Here is a 20,931-nt window from a genome sequence, read left to right as displayed (position 1 = left end):
AGTTACTGAAACCTTTATGGATGAAGGGGATAGTAGCGGGGGAGTTGGTGGCGCTGATCGGAAGGATTATGGAAACGATCGTTCATCTATCCCCCCGTTTTCCTCGGAAAACAATATAACTTCAACGAGAAGCTACATACCCGATATTTTCACCACCGCTACCGCTGCTGTATTTGACCACAAGTTATCAGCGGCCATCACCACCACCACCACCATCAGCACCAATTCCGTCTCTGTTATCAAATACGTTGCTGAGTCGTCGTCGTCGTCATCGACGACGACACCCGCGGCACTCGCGTCGACATTGGCGACGGTGAACCAAACGGGAGACAATTCAAGCGTAGCAGATGTATTAATCTTGATCAGTATTGACGGCAGCGATGTAAACATATCCGGAACAGATAACAACATGTCTAACCACTCTTACCTTCTTGAGGAGGAGGTCGTTCACCCGACTCTGCAGCTACAGCCATGTCAACCATGTCCACCGTGCTTTTTAGGTAGTAGCAGTGGCAACGACAACGATGACGACGACAACAACTACAACAACAACAAAGCCAGCCACAGCAGCAGCAGCAGTGCACCACTTCTGGATACTAGCGGAATAATCGGGATCGCTGTGGGAATTGTCCTGCTCGTCCTGGCTATCCTGGGATGCGCGGCATCACGCTACAATTTATTTCAGCGCTGCATGGCACGGCTGCACGCACACAGGACTGTCGATCTTTTTGCGGTTCGAATTCCCAGAACTCCATCCGCTCCGCCACATCCCTTTGGTGGCCCTGGCAACGGCCGCCAACCACCGCGCTCATCGCGCCCATCAACATTCTTGGGATTCCATAACTCTAACGCTAATCTAAGAGGTCCCTGGCCGCCAGGATCCGCTGCAACAACAGCTTCGCCTCATCATCCACCTTGTCCAAATGACGGTAAGTATGCGTGCATGTGGCACGCCAGCCGTGCTTTTGTGTTGCGTGTCTTTTTAGTTGATAATCATAAACAGCGCTTATAGACGTTACCGGGTTTGACGGCATTAACACCGCTGACCCTAACCAGGAGTGGGAAAATGTGAATTTGCGACTCGACAACAGTATTAATCGTCTAGGCGAAAGAGTTAGTGTCATGCGGGCAGCTCTGTCTCGCGGAGAACAACAGCAGCCGCCGCCACAACTACCGCACAGGCAGCCGGGGAATTTTTCCCTGGAAAGCGTTTCTGGAAGCAACCCACCATCAGATTCCTCTTATCACAGCGCCATCGACCCGGAGCGATACAACAACACAGGTATCACCGCAGTGTTGCTTGGTTAATTGTGTTAAACAGTTGTGTGATTTGTGTGGTAATGATATCTGTAGACCGGGAAGCTGTTAACGATAGTATGGCCCATTTCGTGGAGAATATGGATGAACGGACCAGAAGACTGTCTGCTGTGTGGAGCCGAAGCGTGACGGACCCAGCCTTTCCCGCCCATATGGCCGCCTTCTCGACCAGTATTCTGTATGATACTGTTGCAAGTGGACCTGAAGGAGAGCGTCAGATGGCTGATGGAATTCGAGCGTGGCGCGAAATGGACTTGGAAGTTCGGGCACAGGGTGGTCCAAGCGATGAATTTGAAGCGCAGCGTGAAGAATTCAAACGTCGCCGCGAGCGTTTCAAGCGACTTCGGCGTCAGACACAGTAATTCGATCATCGGTTGCGTTTCCTTGATTGATACATTGTATGTATATACCTATACCCACACAATTTTGTATTTTAATACCCAGAACTAAGGTTTTGAAATTTGTTACGGAATTGCTTTTTAGTTGATCTTTTGTTATATGGCTGCATAATGTTGGAGCTTTTTTGTTTCGACAATTCCTGTTATTTCCTATGCTGGATCACTTACGTTTACATTATGTTCCCGGGATGGCAAGTTTGTACAGTCACTTTTTTATTTCTTGGATGTTTCATTGGTTGAACAACAAAACATTTCCTTCGTTGTTAACAAAAAGGCGGCTTATCAACTAAAATTCCACGCATATGCCCAGTTTGAATTCGTTAACAGATTCGAATCATCGTTGTCGCAACACGGCCGTTCCGTAAGTCAACCTCGTTTTACACACGCTTGCAAACAAACGTATTAGCCTGACATGCTAAGCAAATCATGCATAATTTCCCATTTTTTCGTACAATGACAGTCGAGCAGCTTCTGCAATGCTGGCACTGAACAAATTGATTGAAGTAGTTCTTTATAACCTGGAAGATATGCCGAAGATTGAAGTGGCGGTAAAGTTCCAGGTAGTTGTATTTCTGGTAAACATCATGAGAAAATCCTCGTGGCAGATCCACCTCTGTTCCAGTGCGTTTAATGGCTGTTGTTCGCAAAGCGTTTTGAAAATAGGTGTCCAGAGGAATGAGGCTTTGTTCCATGAGGTTTTGGAACTGGTAAAAGTTTACTACGCGTGTGATGTTAATCATCGTGTAGCGGTAGCGTAGAATGGGCTTGGGAAGAGGCTATATAAAAACAGAACGCCATAAGTAACTGAAAAATTTGAAATTGAGGATGTCGATAAGGCTTACCAGGATTATGGAGCACGTCTTGGTGCACAGCTGCAGCTCGTTCCGTATCTGGCCGGTGTCGAGATATCCAGTGTACTTTTCGCTGCTCCCTGCATCGGGGTGCTTTGGCGGAGTGAAATAGCTGCTGTCATTGTTGTTGTTGTCGGGAGATGGTTCATTAGTTTCCAAAGGTGAAGGGGGTGAATTATATGGCGAACGATATCGGTAAATCATACTGGGTCGGAAGCTAAATCTTTGCCGCCCGTTTGTCCTACTGTTATAACCACTGCTCATGGTGATGCCGGCGCCGTCGTCGTCGTCGGTGTCGTTGTCGATGTCGTCGCTGCCTTGGAAACAGAGGCGATGCGGGGTGGAGAATCCAAGATTTCTAATAAAAGTCGAATATAATGTACCAGTAGTTTCCGAGCAAGTAGCCTAGCAGCATCCGCTTTTGCCAGGTGTGTTGTTGGTCCGCTCCCTATTATAAAGAGATCTTCGTTGGCAATTGCTGCCTGATAATTCCAGTTGTTCGCGTCGATGGACGGAAGTCGGCGGTATTCCAAATCAAAACCGAGTATGTTTGCTAGGCTTTCCGCGAGTGCCTGATAAGGCGGTTGTTTTCTCGGGGCGAGAGAGAGGGATGGATCTGGCGTAGGCGCTGATTTACTGGTAGTAGTTGTGATGGTAGTGGTGTTAGTGGATGTGGATCCTGATTGTTGCTGCCTTCTTTCGCTTTCCAACACTTCCAAGAGTTTGGTATGGTAATTCCGCAATAAAATAGCAAGTAATTTTTTAGCCGCGTCCTGTTTGGCTGTCGCTGTTGACTTTCCAACACCTATTGCAAAAATGTGTTCAGCCAAAATGCCGGCTTGGTGTTTGCAGCAAAACGGTTCGTTAACTTTCTTTGGAACACTCTTGTAGTCAATTTTAAAAGATAAAAGTTTCCCGATAGAACTAACAATAGTTGTAAAGAAGCGGCGCACCATTCCCAAAAATCCGCAAAACTGCACTGACTGCAGCATCGAATTACGCCGGGTGATAGCTATTATATATTATACGGCTTGCATATCGGATCTGCTTAGTTGCAATGCTCACATGCCGTGCTGATTCTAGCCGCATCAGCCCCCTGGATCGATGGGCCGGGTCTGTGCGATAGTTGCCCATGCGCCTCACCCCCTGTTGTGAGACGTCCAGCGGAGTATAAGTCACATAATGTCACCACAACTGTTTTGTGTGTTCAGCGTGTTTATCACCCTGTATAAAAGCGGTGCACAAAGACAAAGAATGACGTGTGAATAAGAACTTGGCTTTTCGAGATTTCTGACAACCTTCTGCTCGTAAGCGGATGCAAAAATCGAATTATATCTCCGATCATAAATTGTTGTGTAATCAGGAAAGGCCCCCCCTCCCCGCATGACTATAGATTATTTGCTGGCGGTGGAGCTGATTATTGTTCTTGATACGTGGAATTATTCAGAGAGGCTCTGCTGCTACCGCTTCCGCTTCCGCTGTTGCTAAGAAACACAAAACCCGGCAAAAAGGTAAGAAAGCTGCAATGGCGCGAAAAAAGTTATTACCAGCAACCGCCACTGAAAGTCGGCGAAAGGCTTCCTTTCTGAAATCGCTCTATACTGATATTACGTCACCGGGGTATTTGGGTGGAACGATGACTCTATACCGGCTTGCTAAAGAGGCAGAGAAAGCTAAGCACCTGACGGTAACCCTACAGGACGTCAAGGATTTTCTTTCTGAGCAAAAGACTCATACGTTGCACAGGCCTACCCGAATTAAATTTAAGAAATTAAAAATTTTTGCGTTGGCGTGGATAACGTTTGGCATGGTGACCTGGTGGAGCTGCAGAAAGTTAAAAATTTAATGAAAAGTTCCGCTACATTCTAACGACAGTAGACTGCGTTAGTCGTTTTGCTACATCGTACCCGCTGGTCAACAAATCGGGTGAAACTGTTTCGAAAGCGCTGGATATAATTTTTCAAAAGCGGCGGCCCGTTGTTTTTGGTGAGAATGAATAACGAGACTGAACAGCACACGCTATCCTAAATATACAGAAAGCTTTTGTAAATTTAACTGTTTTAGTTACTGATGCGGGAAAAGAGTTCATCAATGAAAAAGCAAAATCCGTATACGACAAACACGGCATACGCCACCAAATATCGTCTTCAAGATTTAAAGCCGCGCTAGCGGAGCGTTTCAATCGAACTCTTAAAACGACATTATTCCGTCATTTTACGTTCACGAAGAGTTCAAATTGGTTTTCAGCGTTGCAAAATATTATTCAAAATTATAATGGAAGCGTACATAGTGCTGTGAAAATGAAGCCGGGAGAAATCACGGTCAGCAATCAATCGCAGTTATTTAAACTGGGCCAGGAAAAGCGGTTTATTAAGTTGCAGAAGGCAGCTTTTAAAGTTGGTGACAGAGTCCGGATTGCACTTAAGAAATCAACATTCAGCAAGGGATACACTCAAACGTTCTCCGATGAAATTTTTCAAATTTCCGAAATTTTGTTTGGGCCGGTGATAACGTATCGTCTGCAGACGCTCGATCGCGTACCGAAAACTCTCTTGGAAGGCAATCGGCCACTGCAGTTTTATAAGGAAGATATTTCCAGAGTGGGGTCAGGAAGAATTAAATGAAATTCTGAAACTGTATGATCAGTCAGTTGTGAACTTTTCATATTTATAAGGTAAACCTGTCTTTTTGTAGGAAACCATGATGGAGGGAGGATTTTATACCGTACTGCATAGCGGAGCTTCCGTGGCTTATGGCTCACTGGTGCTGCGCAACACCGCCACACAATTTTCCAATAAACAACAACTACCGATTTTATCCTACTACGAACAGCAAGTGCCTTGGGAGGTTGCCCTGGTTAGGGCGTTCACTTCAGCGGAGCTCAGCACCATCCCACCTGAGCATCGGCAGCTGACAGTCTGCGTAAACAGTGCTGATAGCCAACTTTATTTAGATGCCTACCTTGCGGAGGCTGAATTCGACAAATCGCCGCGTGACTTCGTTGCTGCCGTGTCAAAGGCAGTCCAGATGATGGTCACCAATATGGCTGGAGTAATTGCGCCTTTAATTTTGCTGCAAGAAGGAAAGTTGCACTGGCTGAGTCAGAACGAGCAGGTGCAAATTGTCAATAGAGGTAACCTGCTGTCGGTGGTACTGGGTCTGCTCTACGATGACGATGCCGGCGTAATGCGTCAAGAAGTGGCTGCAAGCGCATATTTTCACGATCAAAACTTCCAAAAATATGGAGACACTCGGCTCATTCGAAATCGTCTGCCGGTGGACACGCAGCGGGGGCGCAAGCAGGCCATTATCTGCATGAATCAAATAGTTTCTTTTGCCTTCGGAAATCGGACGGAAAATATTCTCGCGGTAGCCAGTGTCGATGATTTGAAGAAAGGTTATGAACCAAAAAGTCGCATGTATGTCCCCGTCAAAAACTGGTTCTACAAGTCCAATCCCACTGTTACCATCCAATCAGACTGGAAAATGCCTTGGAATGAAAATGCTCTGGGAGAAACCACTCTGACGCTCCATTATCGAAAATGCCAATCCAATAATGGGAGAGCGGAAAAATCGGAGACTTCTTTTCGTGAGTGAGTAGTTCTGCGGTTTTGCTAATTTGTAACCAGCAGCGTTTTTTGTGAAACGAATGTGTGTTGCGTATTTCTTGGAACGTGAAAAGCGAAAACGTTAGTGTTTGTCTGATTGTTTGTGGATCTGCTTGATGTTTAACGGAAAAGAGCGTTGTTGCACCGCCGACTATAAAAAGAAGAAGACCTAACCATTCAGCATTCAGTCTGTGCTAGTAGTTTGTGGTACTCTCTTAAAAACGGCTCGCTATCGGAGAAAAACAAGTGGGAAAAGAAGAAGAAGGAGAGGGCGCATAATTAAACGAACAATTGTCCAATCAACGGCTGTAATTGGGCGAGGGCCGATATTTGGCACGAGAAAAAGACGACGAGGGCGAGGCCGACGTAGGCGAAGACGTACTTTCCGAACCGGATTATTTCAAAAGGTCACAAAAGGAAAAAGTCTAGCTTCAATAGTCTAGTTCACACGCACGCACACACACGCAAACAGTTGGAATGGCTACCCTAAAAAACCAGTATACAATCGAGAAGTTTCCAGACGAGCTTCAGCTGTTTGATCCACCCGTATCACAATCTACAGTAGAATCGTATCATTATACGGATGTCATGCCACTTAATCAAATTGTAAACAACACTGACGTTATTGAATTTCTCATTCCTGCAACTGAATATTACTTAGACCTGTCAGATGTGCTGCTGAAAATGAAATGCCAGATTTTGGATCGTGATCCTACCAAAGTTCTTGGAGTGATCAAGGCTCAGCAGCCTATACGAGCTGTAGTTGTACCTGCACAGCCTGCTCCAGTCGTCCAGCCAGATTCTTCTGCTGACGCTGGCGCAGAAGCTTCTAGTGCATCTAATGCCATAGTCTCACAGCACCCACCACCACCGCCACCGCAGCCGCCGCCACCGCCGCCGCCGCCACCGCCGCCGCCGGCGCCCCGGCCAAATCAACAACAACAACAGCAAGGCTTGATGACAAGCAATAGCAACGCGGCGGGGCAAAGTTACATTGACAATCCTTTAGCCGACCCATCTATTGCCCGTTTGGTAGGGGAATTAGATTTCGCCGACAGAGGTCATTATACCAACGTGTTAAACACTCAGGGTGTGCGTGATGCGGCTCCAGTTAATTTACTATTTTACATGATGTTTGAGCGTGTGGAAATCGAAATAAATGGGACGCCTTTTGTTGTCAACTACAATAATTATGGCTACAAAGGCTATATGCATACGCTGCTAAACTATTCTCGAGGAGTGAAAAAGCATCTGCTCCGACCTATAATGTGGTTCAGAGATAAGTTAAGCCGAATTCAGCCACAAAATACCATGGATAGTGTGGACTTAACGAACCCTGAATTAAATCAAGGACTCTTGGCGCGCTACGATTTGACAAAAGAAGGGAAGGTATTCGAAATGGTGGGGAAAATAATGCACGAATTGTTCTTTCTCGAACAGTACTTACTACCGGAAGTTTCTATTCGAATTCGACTTTTCAAGCGCAATCCTTCTTTTTATCTTATGTCTGACGATATTGCTCCTAATTATTACCTTAATTTTTTGGATATGCGGCTGATCACTCGTTTTGTTAAATTGTCACAAAAAACGCAGGACCAAATGCAAAAGCGGCTATTGTCACAGCCGGCGATTTATAAAATGTACGCAGCTAGCGATGTCCGCAGTCGGGCATTAATCCCTGGTCAGCGGCAGTATACGATCGACAACTTTTTTGGTTCCGAGAAAATACCAAATAGAATTGTTTTTGCTATGGTCACTCACGACGCCTATCTAGGAAACTACCGCAAAAATCCAATAAATTTCCAGCACTTCAACCTTGAGGAAATAACGCTAATAGTCGATAATCAGATTCTATCGTATAAGCTCGATTTTAAAAACGGGCACTATGCCATGCTTTACATTGCGTTGGCATGTCAACTCGGCAATAGAGATTATGCCTGCTCCACCGACACATCGTATGCCGACATTCGCTACGGAACGGTACAAATGATTGTTTTAATTAACGCTCTATCGTTAGAATTTTCTTATCGTTATGTATTTGATTTGTGTTTTGTGTTTTTCTCGCAGAGCATCTTCCCTTTTGATTTGACGCCCAATCATGATATCGATGATATTCCGGTCGAAAGGAGACAGCTCGCTCGATTAGAGCTTAAATTCGCTGCGCCGCTAGAAGAACCTGTCGAACTGCTTGTATTTTCTGAGCAGCCGCGCATTTTTCAAATTGATAAGAGCAAGAAATTTATTAATCTCATGTGAAGGTCACTAGCAAGTTATAGTGTTAGTTTTGTCGTTCGGTCGTTTTCTACTACGTAAATCATCATGTGTCTGTTCTCTTAGATTATTAAAGCATCCGAAAAGCATCGAGTCGATTTTCTGTGATTTATTAAATATCATACACACGACAGCAGATCATAAAAGACGGTGTCATAAAGAAAAAACATACCTGACGTGCACAAACCATTATTACGATTTTTTTACGTGTGATAGTTATCGAAAAATTCATGCAAAAGTTTACGGGACAGAGAGCAGTTTGACAACATCAAAGGTTTTATATACGAAACGCTTTTTACAAAAGTAGGATCGTTCAACAGCTGTTTATAAGCTTGATAAACACGACCGAGATCGTCAACAATAACCTGTTCGGGGTGCGGTGTCCCATCCGCTCGCTTAATCATGCGCCGAATAGCTTCCATAGGCTTCACATCCATAAAAAAGGTTAAATCCGGAATAATAAAGGACGCTGAAGTGGCTTCCCCTTCGCTGGTTTCAATGCTCTTCATCCAGTCCATATCATGTCCACGGGCACTGCCGTAGGCCAAATCGGATAGGATATAGCGGTCCACAATAACAATATTTCCGTCGGCTAAATTACTGCGAATGTCATTAATGAGTATCTGGCGTCTCGCGGAAAGGATAAGATAGGCAGCGCGGGTGTGAACAAGGTCACGGTTAGATAAGGCAAGAACAGAGGCTCGGAATAAGTCAGGCAATGCTGGCTGGGTGAGGCAGTTCGACATGGAAAGGTCATTGTGTAAGGAAACATTATACCCCATATTGGCAAGCGCATCAGCAAGTATGACAGATCCATTGGTTTTCTCTGCGGTGTTAATTCCTTCGAATACAATTAAAAACGGCTTCGGTTTTGTCTGTTTCTGGTTGCACTGCTGCTGCTGCTGCTGATGCAACATATCCATGATCGTAATGTGCTGCAAAATGAAATGAAACACTATGTAAGCTGCTGTTACACGGATATATAGGCACAGTACTGAAAATGCTTCAGGAAGCGAAGCGAGAACGAGCTGTCTGTAGTGAGAATGAAAGAAACCTTACTTTGCTCAGTCATTCATCTTCATGCGTTTGGATGGTGATGGTTTCCCCCCGCTGGTATAGTCACTCCCTCCAGTTTCCTCACCGCTAGCTCCTCCTCTAAGCTGAATGGCCGGCGCATTAGCTTCGGCAAGCCGATCCGCTAGTTCAACAACAATACTTTTGATGTTGTTAGCGTAATCAGAATTCCTCCTCAAGAAGTCGGTTAAGCCCACTTCACAGAACCACTTGAACGCTGCGTCTCGGTAAATCCAGGTTTCTCGACTCATGCCCGCTGCGTGGGCTGGACCTAATACGCTGTCCCTGAGAGCGGTTGTAACACGTCGCGCCGTATTGATTCGGTCCGGGCGCAACAATCTTTCAGGGTCAAGATATCTGGAAAGTGGTTTCTCAGCGAGGCAACTGGATGACAGGTTTTTGGCCGGTGTAACTACCTCCTTCTTAGTGGAAACATTATTAAAGCCGGTGGTGGCATCCATTGGTGACGACGGTGGTGTAATCGTCGTGGCGGTGACAATAGGGTCCATAAAATTACGGCACGCAAAACCGTTATGATTGGGTGGAATGTAAAGCACTGAAGACATTGCCGACTGTGCTCCTGATGAAGGAGGATTTTGTTCTGCAGGCAGATGGAAAAACGACGCCATTGGATATTCATGCTGTTGCTGCTGCTGCTGCTGCTGCTGCGGCGGCGGGTCAGCGTGAAAGGTCATCATCCCTCCTGCAGAAGCGAACGGTGGCGGCGCAAAGGCGAGATTCTGCATTCTGTGGTCGACAGCCGCCGACTGTTGCCACAGTGAAGCCAAAGACGGTGCCGGTGGCGGGGGCAGCGGCGGCTGAGGCTGCGGTGAAACTTTGCAGAGAACGTAGTTGGGTTGCTGTTGTTGCTGATGCTGTTGTAGGAGCTGGTCAGGCTGGTGGTATTGCGGAAATGCAGAAAGGAATTGACTAAGAGTTGTTGCGGTTGCCGATGGCGACAGGTCCGACGGCTGCGCTGGCTGAAAGTGATTACGCAACTGTTCGGTGGCTGGCAAGGACATGCTGTGTGAGAACTGATGCGGATGTAGCAGTGGCAATGCTTGATGCGGGGGACTTTTGGAGTCCTGCTGTTGTGGCTGTTGTTGTTGTTGCTGTTGTTGTTGCGCTACGATCATCCCGTCGGCCGTGGTTCCATAGCTGAACGGATTCTGAATATAACAACTGGCCATTACGTGATGCTGTGGTGCCGATGATGATGATGATGTGATAACTGGAGTATACGTTGCCGCAGAAGGTATTCCGAGACTGTTGCTGCTGCTGCTGTTGCTACTACAAGTAGATTTTGCCGGCAAGAATAATCCTTCGTCAATAAGAGGAACTTTTACACAAGTATCAACTTCAGGCATAACAAAATTGTAAACTGATCGGTTTAATAAGCGACCAGCAATACTACTAATCCTCCTCCCAAAAATCCTCACGCGCTTAAATAGAGTAAAAAAGGGAGAGGATGAAGAGGCGCTCATCCAGAGTGATGGGAGGAGCTGCACAGAGAGGAAGCAGATGGGCTAGAAAGTATAGCAGGGAACCCCCGGTGCGGCTGCCAGAACAGATGGGGTATATAATCAACTTACGCGGTTAACTCCCGCTAAATATTGGTATTATTACTATAGACTGACTGCAAGGACAAAATGGATAGCGGGTCAAACACCTTCGCCGTTCCTAGCGGCGCTGTCGCCAAAACTGATTTTGAAACTGGCGGTAATGATGGTAGTAGTAGCGACAACAACAGTGACCACAACAACAACACTTGCTATAATGCTGAAATCGATAATAATAATAATAATAATAAAAATAATAATAATAGCGAATTTATTGGAGAAAACAGGGAACCTGTTGTTATATCGTCTTGGAAGAGGCTAGTTATTTTCCCTATCGAGTGCGACGAGGCGTGGGAAATGTATAAAAAGGCAGTTGCTTGCTTTTGGACACCTGAGGAAATTAACCTCTCGCATGACACACGACAGTGGCCAATGCTCAGCCAGTTTGAAAGAGATATCTTGGGAAACGTTCTGGCTTTTTTTGCTGCCAGTGACGGCATAGTCATGGAAAACCTTGCAGAGAATTTCCTATGTGAAGTTCAATTGCCGGAAGTCAGGGCGTTTTATGCTTATCAGATTTTCATTGAAAACGTTCACAGCGAAACGTATTCTCTGCTTATTAATACGTATTTCCAGGATTCCGAAGAAAAACAGAGGTTACTGCAAGCAATCATTAATAATAGCAATGTTATGGAAAAAAGCAGAGTGGGCAGCGCAGTACATACGCGATAAAGAGCGTTCTTTTGGCGAAAGGCTAATTGCCTTCGCCTGTGTCGAGATGATATTTTTCTGTGGGGCTTTTGCAGTTATTTTTTGGTTCAAGGGGCGAGGCATTTTACCTGGTTTGACATATAGTAATGAGCTGATAGCCCGCGACGAATCTCAGCACGTTGAATTTGCTTGTTGGTTATATCTGGGATTAGTAAAATTTAAAATCCCACCTGAAGTCATTTATGAACTAGTGTTAGAAGCTGTAGAAATTGAGTGTAGGTTTTGGGAGAATGCGTTCACACATCCTCTGCGGGGCCTTAACGAAGCCTCCATGAAAACCTATGTTATGTTTGTCGCTGACGTCCTGCTGAAAATGCTGGAAATGGAGCCGTACTTTAAAGTGGAAAATCCTTTGCCCTACATGGAAACTATCTCGCTAGAGGGGAAAAACCAATTTTTTTTGAAAGACGCGTCTCCGAATACCGCAAGGCTCATGTTGGCCAGGGTGCCGAAGTTATGAAAGAATTTACAACTGAAGCAACGTTCTAACGAATGCTTTTAGGTTAAATGAATTCTTGATTTCTTTGAATTTAAAACAGAAGCAACGTCTTGACTGCTCTCGTCGTTCTAATGTTTTTATTAGTTTCTCTATAATGTTGTTTTTTGCAAGGAAAAAACGATAGTAAAAAGCGAATTTGCATTGAAAAAGCATCTTTTATTCGTAGTCGTCATGTAAAAGCATATTATTGCAAAACAATCTTGGCGGTCTGCTATCATAGGGGTGGTACATTTGATAGCGGTGTACGCGGCCATGGCTGTAGTTTTTTAAGTATTCCACGCACTGTATTTCCTCCCAATTTCCCGTCCAATCACATTTTGGGTGAGCGCATTGTATAATATTGGTTGCATGGAATCCGTGAGCAAGGAGAAATTCGATATCGTTTAGATCAGGCAATTCTTTGTTGTCGAATGTCCTACGACGACTTTTGTAGGTCCGGCGGCGTAGAGCGCCGAACTCTACAGGATCCGGGTCGGTTAGGGAATAGTTCTTTAGATCTTGGCACTCTCGCTCAAAATGATGAATTATAGCAGCTGTATCGCGCCAGTACAATTCCTTTTTACAGTGATTGCAGCGTACAGTGCCTTTGAAATTGTATCCCCATGATGCCAGTACAAACCGCGTCCACTCTGATGTGCGGAACATAAGCAGAAAAGAATCTTTGTGCTGTTGATACATAGGGCATACGGCAGCGGTGGCCGGGGGTAAACATCCAGGTCAGTGGCAAACGAGTCAGCATCAGCAGTAACAGGATCATCATCATAAGCTGATGATGACAACCGGCTTTCATTGTAATTGCCGGCATCATTGTCACTGCCTTGTTTAACAACTGCTGTTGTAATCTTTTGCGCTGCAGCAGTGGACTCCATAATTGAATTAATAGAAATGAGCAGCAGCTGCAGCACAGCACTAACCAGGCTTCATCAAACGCATCGAGTCAAGCTGTTTATATACAAACTGCTAAAACGTTTAGTACACAATAGTGATATTCCCGCTGAGCGAGATCCCCACTGAGCGGAAAGCCACCTCCTTCTAACTGATGGTGCACCGCAGGGCGCCGCAAGCACTGGGTAAACATGACATTAGCGCGTTGTGCTTTGCCGGGATGCATATATAAATAAGCTGACTAATGTATGTCACCCCGCAGAGTAAAGCTGCTCACCATCCGGTCGCTAACGAGCGATCATCATGACGCTGTTGTTTAGGTTATTTGTTTCTAGCTTTAGATTCAGTGTTCACACCTGTTGTCCCAGTGTTAGTAGTGGAAGAAGAACGACATCATCAGCATCAGCAGCTGCCATCTGCGTTAACGATGAAAATGAACCCGAAAAGCAGCAGCAGCAGCAGCAGTCAGCGCGGCAAAAGCTTAACCAAATTACCGAAGAATTTATTGCACGAGAGAAAAAGGTCACCAGCAACACCCCCACCACAGACGAAGTCGCAACGACAAACGACAGCGGCAACAAAAGATTCGATGGGAGAAGCGAAACTAAAAAGGCTCTACAACAAATGCAAAGATGTGCAAGCAGCATCACTTTTGTTTCGGCAAACGCGTCACATTGCATTCTCGTACAAGTTGTTTTACCAACAATTAAAAAACCTGACTGGTGGTGGTGGTGATAATAAAAGTAGTGGGCCTATGAACACGAAAAAATCAAAAACAGCTGCTGGTGACGGAGCCAGCGCCGCCAATAACGACCGTATTGACACCGATGCTGAAGAAGAAAAACAAGAAAATCGTGTCGCTCTCGACGTCATAAAAAATCCCGCGCAGTTTTACGCTCTGAAATCAATAACGTCGCGGCATAGCAAAAAGTTTAATGTCTGGGCAGGGAATTTTCAGCTAAAAATTGAGTCTCTACCGCTAGAGGGAATCGATACGGTCTTGCCTATTTTGTTGGCGATATTGGAAGATTTATTCAGCAATCTTCGCAGCTACATTCCAAATAAAGAAGATCTTGTTAGCGTGTCGCTGGAATCTAGTCAGCTATCCCATCCTATACAGATGCGTCTAGCCGCACAAGACCAGGTTAATGCAGAAATGTTTCTCTATCTTATTGCCAACGCACTAACTTCAAAAACTGAATTTTCGCTTGATTGGCCGGTATATATCAACCTTACACGCGTGCCAAAGCGTCCAGCTGGAGGTTGCGATCATGACAAAAATAATAATAATAATGATGATGATGATGGTAAAACTAGAAAAAATAAAAAAAGTAATGCTGCTGCGCGCCAACACCACCTACATAACCTAATTCGAACCCCCTATGGCGGCGGGATAATTAACGTGCGCAACAACGATATGCTATGCTTCGGGCGTGCCCTAGTTATATCAATGGCATTTGTTAATAACCTTCCTGCGCAGGATAACAGGAAATGGAAACAGCTCTGCGATGGAAGAAAAGCGGTTCAAAAAATTGAAGCGATAAAGCTGTATCAGCAGGCCATGGTACCCCTTGGCTCAGTGACATTCGCGCAATATACAGCCTTCCAAAACCTTCTCGCCCCTAACTATTGCCTTAAAATCTATAGAGCGCCCGACAATGAAACCGGGCTGGTCTACTCCGGTAGTGAGGACCAGCAGGTGCAGCAGCCGCTTGTCTCTACAAGCAAAGATGTGTACCTGTTCTTGTCGGATAACCACTATACAGCAATAACAAAACCCGCTCGATTTTTTGGTAAAGCTAAGCAATGTCAACACTGCAAAAAGTTCTGCTATAGGCTTGGTGCGGCGCACCACTGTCCGAAAATGTGTCCGAACTGTCAGCGCCCGGAATGCTTCTTTGAAGTGGAGAAAATCTGCGGCTTGTGTAATCGCGCTTTTCAAAATAAAGTCTGTTTTTCTCTTCATCGCTCCAAGGTGGTGGACATAGGAACGGGAATGACTGACTGTCAAATGAGACAGAAATGCCTGGATTGCGGCCTGATTACCAATGCAAACAAAAAAAGACACGGCGACAATCCGGTGCATTGTTGTGGTGAATATTTCTGCAGAAATTGTAAGATGGTGGTGGGAAAACTTCACCGCTGTTTTGTACAAGTGCACAAGGCGACACCGAAACCTGCACGGCCGTTTTTGTATTGTGATTTTGAAGCGGACATTAGCGGCGATCAGCATGTTCCAATTGCAGCAGCAGCAGTAGATGATCAAGGCATCGCAACGTCATTTTTTGGCCCGAAGGCCGGAATCCAGTTTTGTAGCTGGCTATCTGCTCGCTCCCATCTTAACCATATCGTCATCTTTCATAACTTAATGGGATACGACGGCAATTTCATTATGCAGTTTCTGCATACAAAGCAAATCTGGCCACAAGTCATTATGCGGGGATTAAAATTTCTCCAGATTTATGTACGAAGGTTGCTCTGTTATTGCTCTGTTGTTGTTGTTATTGCTGTTGCTTGTTACTTTTACCTAATCCCCCCCCCCCCCCGACTTTAACTTAAATCGTGTGTTAACATTTTAGGTGCCCAAGTTTAAAATAACATTGCGTGACTCTCTGGCCTTCCTACCGATGAGCCTTAGTGAAATGCCGGCTGCATTTGGATTCCCAGCTGCAAAAGGGTGTTTTCCGTTTCTTTTTGCGCGGTCGGAAAACTTCAATTACCGCGGAAAAATTCCCGATGAGCAGTACTATCTTAGCTCTCAAATGAAGTCAAAAGAATACGCTGCCTTTAAAAAGTGGTACGATGAGGAAGCTCTTCAGACAAATAAACGTTGGGTTTTTGAGAAAGAAATTATCAAATACTGCATTAACGATTGCCGTATTCTACGCGATGCTTGTCAGCGTTTTTGTACTAGCATGGCGGCATTGTCAGGCGGGTACAACCCACTAGTCGAGTCCGTATCTCTGCCCAGCTTCGTAAATACCGTATATCGAGCACGCTTCATGCCCGCTGACAGCATCCAGTTTTTTACATATCGTGATCTTCACACGCATCGATCTTATTCTTTTGAGAGCCTGGAATGGCTGCATTATGTGGCAAAGTCAGAACAAAAATCAATACGTCACGCTCGCAACCATCCCGAAGGTGAAAAGCAGATTGGGCGCTTCTTTGTGGATGGGTTTGATGAGGAGAATAATGTGGTGTATGAGTATCACGGGTGCTATTTTCACGGTTGCCCAGCGTGCTATACTAAGGACGCCAAAACATATGGAGGGCAGTCGATGTCACAGCTGTTTCATTCAACCATGCACAAGCAGAAATGTTTAGAATCACGGGGATTTGTATACCGTTCAATTTGGAGCTGTCAATGGCGCGAGCTCAAGCGGCAGCAGCAGGAGGCGGTCCAGCAGGCACTAAACGATTTCTGCCATGTGGCACCAATGAATATCAGAGATGCGCTTTTCGGTGGGCGGACTGAAGCTTTTCGATTGTTGGCTCTGCCAGACTCTTCAAAGGGTGAATATGTATCATACTTGGATAAAAATTCTCTGTACCCTGCTGTGTGTAAACAGAAAAGCTACCCGCTGGGTATTCCGGAAAAGATACTCAGTAACTTCAAACCATTAGAAGAGTATTTTGGGATTGCCCACGTGCGCATTTTGCCCCCTGTCAGCTTACATCTGCCTGTTTTACCCCAGCGGATCAATAACAAATGCTTATTTACGCTTTGTTGGCGCTGCGCCGAGCTGAACAATCAGGATGCCACATGTGGGCACACTGACGAACAGCGATGTTTCAATGGGGTGTATACAACACCCGAGTTAACACTGGCCATGTCGTTGGGATATACTTTAATTAAAATCCATGAGATCTGGCATTATCCGCGGCAAGGGGATCTTTTTTCCCATTATATCAGTACATTTATGGCCGAGAAAGCGGCTGCCAGCGGTTACCCTGCCGGGTGCATCAGTGACAGTGACAAAAGAGCCTATCTGCAGCTGCTGTACGATCGCGATGGTGTAGTGGTTGATCCGTCCCGCATGGAAAATAATCCCACTAAGCGCTTGCTTTCCAAGCTCATGCTTAATACGCTCTGGGGACGTCTGGCAATTAAGGAAAATAAAACACGATTCGAATATGTGAAAGATATGAAACGATTTAATGATCTCTTCTATTCCGGTACTTACAACGTTTCTTACGTAGACGTTCTGAGCGATGACGTTCTGCAAGTGCAAAGTAGTTTTACTTGCGATGTTGACGGATCAGATCTGCATGCGAATGTAGTCATTGCGAGCTTTGTGACTAGTTATGCGCGCCTCGAATTGTACGCAGGAATGGCGTATGTGGGAATAGAACGGCTGCTGTATGTCGACACTGATTGCGTAATTGCTTTAGAGGGACAAAACTTGAAGAGCCTACCTGTTGGCGAGTGTTTGGGAGAATTTAAGTCGGAGATTGGTGAAGACCAAATTATTGTGTTTGTCTGCGGAGGTCCTAAAATGTATGCCTATCGAACGAGCAAAGGTTCTGAAGTATTTAAATTGAAAGGAATCAGCATAAATCAGGGTAATAAAGATTTGTTTACCGTGGACACGCTTGAGAAAATGGTGCGAGATCCCAGACTGGTTAAGCATTCCGTGAACCCATACAAGATATTCCGGATTAAAGGAAAATGGCAGTTAAAATCCAGTGAACAACGCAAAGTTATTCGTTTCACTTTTGACAAGCGCAGAATCTTAGAAGACTTTCGAACGGTGCCTTTTGGCTACCATCCGTCAGCAGAAGTATAAAAGCCAGAAAGTTCCCCACGCGTCAATTGTTCTGCTCCGTTACTGTTACCGGAAAAAATGTTTGAGCAGTTTAGTTTTGAGCCGCTTCTTGTGCACCCGTTCAACTTGGTCTGCAGCTGCCAAAGCCAAGGTGGCAAAACATACTGGATTTCGCGGCTGCTCGAAATGCGCAAGATTACTCCTTTTCCTAAAAAAATCTATTTTATCTTCTCTTACGAGTCGGCTTTTTTTAAAACCATGAAACGTCATACGAAAAATATTGTTTTTATTAAAGATATCCCAAGCGATGTTGCAGAGGAGAGTTTTACTAATAAATGCGAGCCATCACTGATTATTTTAGACGATCAAATGCAAAATATAGATAAAAACGTAGTGTCACTTTTCACTCGCGGCACCCATCATCTTAATCGTTCAGTAATTCTGACAGTACAGAACGTATTCTATCAAAATCCCTTTATGAGAACCATTTCGTTAAATGCGCATTATTTAGTGTTGTGGAAACAGCCGCGCGATATGCTGCAAATCGAGATTCTTGCTCGACAAATGTACCCTCGTAGTTCTAGTTTTTTTATGGAAGCATATAAATCTGCGACCGCTCGCGATTACGGTTATTTGTTCTTGGATTTCAAGTCCTGTACGCCAGATGTTCTGCGCGTACGTGCTTGCATTCTAAACGAAACCAGTGACCTTTACCAGCGCATTTACGCCATAAATACAAAATCCATGGAGGAATTTGCTCTGGTCCCTGTAAAACACTTGACGGCCACTGGATCAAAAATGGTCATGACACGAAAGAAAAGTAAAGGAAGCGGGAGCGGCGCCGCTAGTTCAAAGAGTCACACCAAGAGCAATAACAAAAGCAGCAGAAAAAAGAAGCTGAATGCTGGCAAAAAGAAACGTCACAAAAGTGGTAAAGAAGGCGCTGGACTGGGGATCGCTAGCTAGCTAAAATGGATCTGCCTATTTTTATTGTAAATAGCAGAGACAGTAAAATAATGTCCTTTTGTATTACTGCATGGTGGCCGTATATGTCAATAAAGTTTAAATTATAAAAACAGATGGGTCACTGTCGTCAGAGCGCTGAGATTTTATTGATCTTTGTTCAAATGTTCATCGCCTTTTGCTATTGACATGACAAACACACAAACACACACTCACACACACTCATTCAAACACAGGTACGAACATCATTTCTTCAGAACCTCACAAACTTCACTATCATCACCGTCAATAGCATCTCCATCATCATCATCATCATCGTCATCATCATTCACATCACCCTCATCATCGTCATCCCCACCTTCAATATCACTACCGCAGTTTGCTTTATTGGAAACACGGTCGACGCTATCCGTAGTCTCATCATTATCATCATCATCTTCATCATCATCACCATTGTCATCGACAAAACCGTTGTTATTGTGGCCGCCAGGTTTATTACTATTTCGGGTTTTATAACTCGTCCTTTTCTTCGGGTCTCCGGTTTTGTTGCCGCTGAACTTTCGCTTATATTGCTGCTTTTTCGGGGAAAAAGGTTGTTGCTGAGATGATTTTCCTTTCCGTGAAACTGGTTGGGGCTGACAAAACTTATTATCCTTCTGCCACTCTTTTACTTTTTCTCTGAATTTCTGTAGCGCGTTACTGATTTCCGAAAGGTACTGCAGGGGAAAATGTAGTCCACATCTAGTAGCCACGTATTCGTCCTTTTGTTGAGATCTGACGATAAGCCGAATGTCTGCTCGCGGCTGGTTCTCTACATAGGTGCTCAGGCTTAGCATTACCTTGGTTGGCTTGTGCTGCAAGCAAACAGGGATATTTAGTAGTGCCTGTACTACCGCTTCTACTGCGTAATGACGGAAATTCGTCTTTATGTAATGTAGAGCTCATAACAATAGGCGGAGATTGCTGAATGATTTCGCTGATGTTTTTTTCCGTGGGAAAAAGAATTATGTCCAGGCGCGGCTCGCCTTTCAACCAGCTATTTGTAAGAGCAGTTATATTCATCTGATAATTTAAGGTTTTCTCCGAGAGTGCTCGTATTAGCCTGTTAACGGACCCATTCAGCGGTCTGAACATCGAAAGAATATTTTCGACACCGCGACCGTTTTTCAAAATTGCCAAGGTGTCATTAATGAAACTGCTAATTAAAAAAGATTTTCCGTTTAAAACGGCAGCAGTCTCATTAGTAAATTGATTAAGCATTCTCCCGCTTCTCGTAAAAAGGCACAGCGTTGTTAGTTGGGTTGCAAAAATTAAAACTAAAAAGGTCGGTTGGCTATAGCGATGCCAAGCGGAAATAAGATACTCATGAAAGGTCATTTTAGCAAATGCTTAAGTGCCAAGTGGCGGCAGAAGAGTGCAACTGTTCTCGACAGCACCGCTCTTCTTCCGCTTTTATATCCAGCAAAATCATCATTCCGCCTATGCCAAATTATTATTGTTGAAAACCCTGCGCTTGTTTACAAAATGTTTACAGAGAAGGGTTATTGCATGCACTTACAACAAGAATGAACGGGGCGGTATTCAACAGCGTTTCGTATTCCGATCCTCCAGCATCGTCTCGGCTTAAAATTTTCAGATTACCACTACCACCATTGCTCTTAGTATTTCCGTGTGCCATTTTTCCGTAATGCCAAGCAAAGTGAATTTCGCGCATTCAGCATGTTGCTCAAATAGCCTTTTTATTGAGTAGGGTAATATAAGTAGGTCATGATGTTAAATTGTCAACGCCTCCTGCTGCCTGTTGGGGCAGACTGGAAAAGCCTTTGTTATTGCCTGGCAGCAGCTGCATGGCAGAAGGCGCACAGCTTGTCGTCTGGCAGGGGCGGAGCATGTCCAGCTGGCTGTTGTTTACGGCTAGATAAACGCAGCTTACCGCCCGCTGCTTTTATGTCGGTGAATTGACTCA

At 44.9% G+C, this 20,931-nt stretch overlaps 2 protein-coding genes across 2 annotated transcripts; both read left to right on the top strand.

The window, feature by feature from the left end:
• Nucleotides 1-16: 16 nt before the first annotated feature.
• On the top strand, nt 17-1,896 carry LOC129582419 (phosphatidylinositol 3-kinase 2-like). The gene is made up of 3 exons (XM_055473931.1): nt 17-929; nt 1,013-1,282; nt 1,354-1,896. Exons 1-3 carry the CDS (start codon nt 17-19, stop codon nt 1,677-1,679), a joined length of 1,509 nt encoding a protein of 502 aa, XP_055329906.1. The 3' UTR covers nt 1,680-1,896.
• Nucleotides 1,897-16,538: 14,642 nt separating this feature from the next.
• On the top strand, nt 16,539-18,023 carry LOC129582416 (uncharacterized). The gene has a single exon (XM_055473929.1). The coding sequence runs from the start codon at nt 16,539-16,541 to the stop codon at nt 18,021-18,023; it is 1,485 nt and encodes a 494-aa protein (XP_055329904.1).
• The last annotated feature ends 2,908 nt before the right edge of the window (nt 18,024-20,931 follow it).

Source organism: Paramacrobiotus metropolitanus, unplaced genomic scaffold (genome assembly GCF_019649055.1).
Source record: "Paramacrobiotus metropolitanus isolate TYO unplaced genomic scaffold, Prichtersi_v1.0 Parri_scaffold0000007, whole genome shotgun sequence".
Classification (NCBI taxonomy): Eukaryota; Metazoa; Tardigrada; class Eutardigrada; order Parachela; family Macrobiotidae; genus Paramacrobiotus; species Paramacrobiotus metropolitanus.
Note: the sequence above shows the minus strand (reverse complement) of the source record. Positions and strands in the feature narration are given on the sequence as shown.